Source organism: Eurytemora carolleeae, unplaced genomic scaffold, assembly GCF_000591075.1.
Source record: "Eurytemora carolleeae unplaced genomic scaffold, Eaff_2.0 scaffold2583, whole genome shotgun sequence".
NCBI classification, from domain to species: domain Eukaryota; kingdom Metazoa; phylum Arthropoda; class Copepoda; order Calanoida; family Temoridae; genus Eurytemora; species Eurytemora carolleeae.
The window spans coordinates 9,447-11,433 of NW_019398476.1; the positions used below are offsets into that span (position 1 = coordinate 9,447).

Consider the following 1,987-nt stretch of genomic DNA (forward strand, 5'->3'; position numbering starts at 1 on the left):
GGTTGTTCTATCACATGTTTCTGTTCACTTCACCTTAACATGGGGTTTATTATTTTTACAGATTGATTGATTGAATGATTGAACTAATGTCTGTATTCTAGATGGAAAGGAAGTATATTACATCCTTTGATTGGTTGTTATCTAACCCTTCCCCTCTTCTTCTTCGGGATCAATCCAGGCTCATTATCTACTCTTGTTGGTATGCATTTTTCACTCTTATTTATGGAAGGGACTGTCATAGTAATTTTATAAAGAATTTCAAAATGAACGATGCAGAATTGGTGAGATTTAACAAACTATGCGTATTAATCATTTTCGTGTTTTTAAACCAGAAAAAAAGGGTTTTAGGACATTGTTGTGTTTTATTTATGCCATTTTTATCAACAATACATTTCAGTTATATTTTTTTAAATGGACTTATGAAAATTAAAGTTTAAAAATTTGTTGGAAATGATTTTGTTCAGGAGCATATTGTTTCCGGCGTAGATGGCGTGGTATTGAACGTGAGTGTACACCTAGCTGGAGGCGTGTACTGACCCTTGTTGTGTGTGGTCTCCTCTATACCGGGCTGTGGTCCAGCTACCTCTACTACAACGCCGAGGTGGTCCACAACGGGGACAAGATCAAGCTCAGGGATGCCGTTGGAAACTTCCTCAAGTCTCCTCTTGCCCAGGTTAAAACTCTTTAAAAGGTTTTTATAGGGGTGCTAAAACTCTAATAAACACTCTAAAGCTAAGGGGAAACCACAAATAAGTTGGGCACCTGCATGATTTTCCCCTAAAAATAATTCAATTTCACCAAAAATCAATGTTGATACGGGAATGTGGGAATGGTTTAGAAAATACATATCTCTAATTCTGACTATGGGTTTTAGGAGTTCTAATATATTTTAAATATTCAAACGAGGAATCACTTTTAGAACTGTTTTCTTACCGATACTTGTTATTGTTGATATCTTACTTTCCTCTAAAAGTTAAGTATAAACATGCGTAAAGCCTCTTAAAACTATTTATAATCCTCTTTTGATTATCATATTTTCAGGAGTTTGGTCGAAGTCTAGGAGAGCACTGGAAGCATATGAAGGAGCAAGGATTCTGGTCAACCTACACCCGCTTTATCGACAGCTTGGATCCATTTGGAGAGAAAAATGCGCTCAAGGTTCGGATATTATCAAACTTTGAGGCAAATCGGTCAAGGGGTTCCTGAGTTATGATTAGCTTTAAAACAAATAAACAGATAGACTTAAAACAGATATATTTATATTTTTCGTTGATTCGTTGATTTGTTGATTCGTGGATTCGTGGATTCGTGAATTTGTTGATTGGTTGATTCGTTGGTTTGTGCTGATTTGTTCATTTGTTGATTGATTCCTTTATTTAGTCACTAGTTGATTGATTGATTGATTATTATTAACAGGTTCTTGGATTACAACCAGGGGCTACTCAGGAGGAGATCAGATCAAAGTACAGAGAATTATCAAAACAATGGCACCCAGACAAGGTACAATTTAATAAGTTCTTTAATCCATCCATGGAGCTGTTGTGTGTAATTTTTAATAGTAATATATATTTCATGAATTTGGATTTGATGTGAACTTGGTGAAATTCATATTATTAGTTCTATGTTATTGAATTTGATTTTATTTGGCTTTGATTCGATTAAAGTTTGTATTTGTTTTGATTTTGTTTTGATTTATAATTGGAATTTATTTGATTTTATCGATTCTGTATCAATTGATTTGATTGCGGTTTGGGTTTTGATTTTGAATTGAACAAAGTTCAAATCTTATTTTAATATCAATGGTCCAAAAGGGAATATTCCAGCTGTCGACTAAGTAAGGCAGTTAGCTCTACTTGTGATAAGTGATCTGGCAATAACTTTAGATGTCCAATTAGTGAAAATGGAAAAAAGGCCTTAAAATAAAGATTCCTGGGATAAATTTTTCCAAGAATAAACAGAAATGTAAAAAATGAAATTGTAAAACCTC

At 33.8% G+C, this 1,987-nt stretch overlaps 1 protein-coding gene across 1 annotated transcript; it reads left to right on the forward strand.

Annotated features, from left to right (window-relative positions):
* Positions 1-93: 93 nt before the first annotated feature.
* Positions 94-1,500, forward strand: LOC111717413 (dnaJ homolog subfamily C member 22; the record flags this gene model as incomplete). Its single annotated transcript, XM_023492914.1, has 4 exons — positions 94-199; positions 465-673; positions 1,042-1,158; positions 1,417-1,500. Coding segments are annotated over 4 exons (516 nt in total), but the record flags the coding sequence as incomplete, so codon positions are not given.
* Positions 1,501-1,987: the final 487 nt, after the last annotated feature.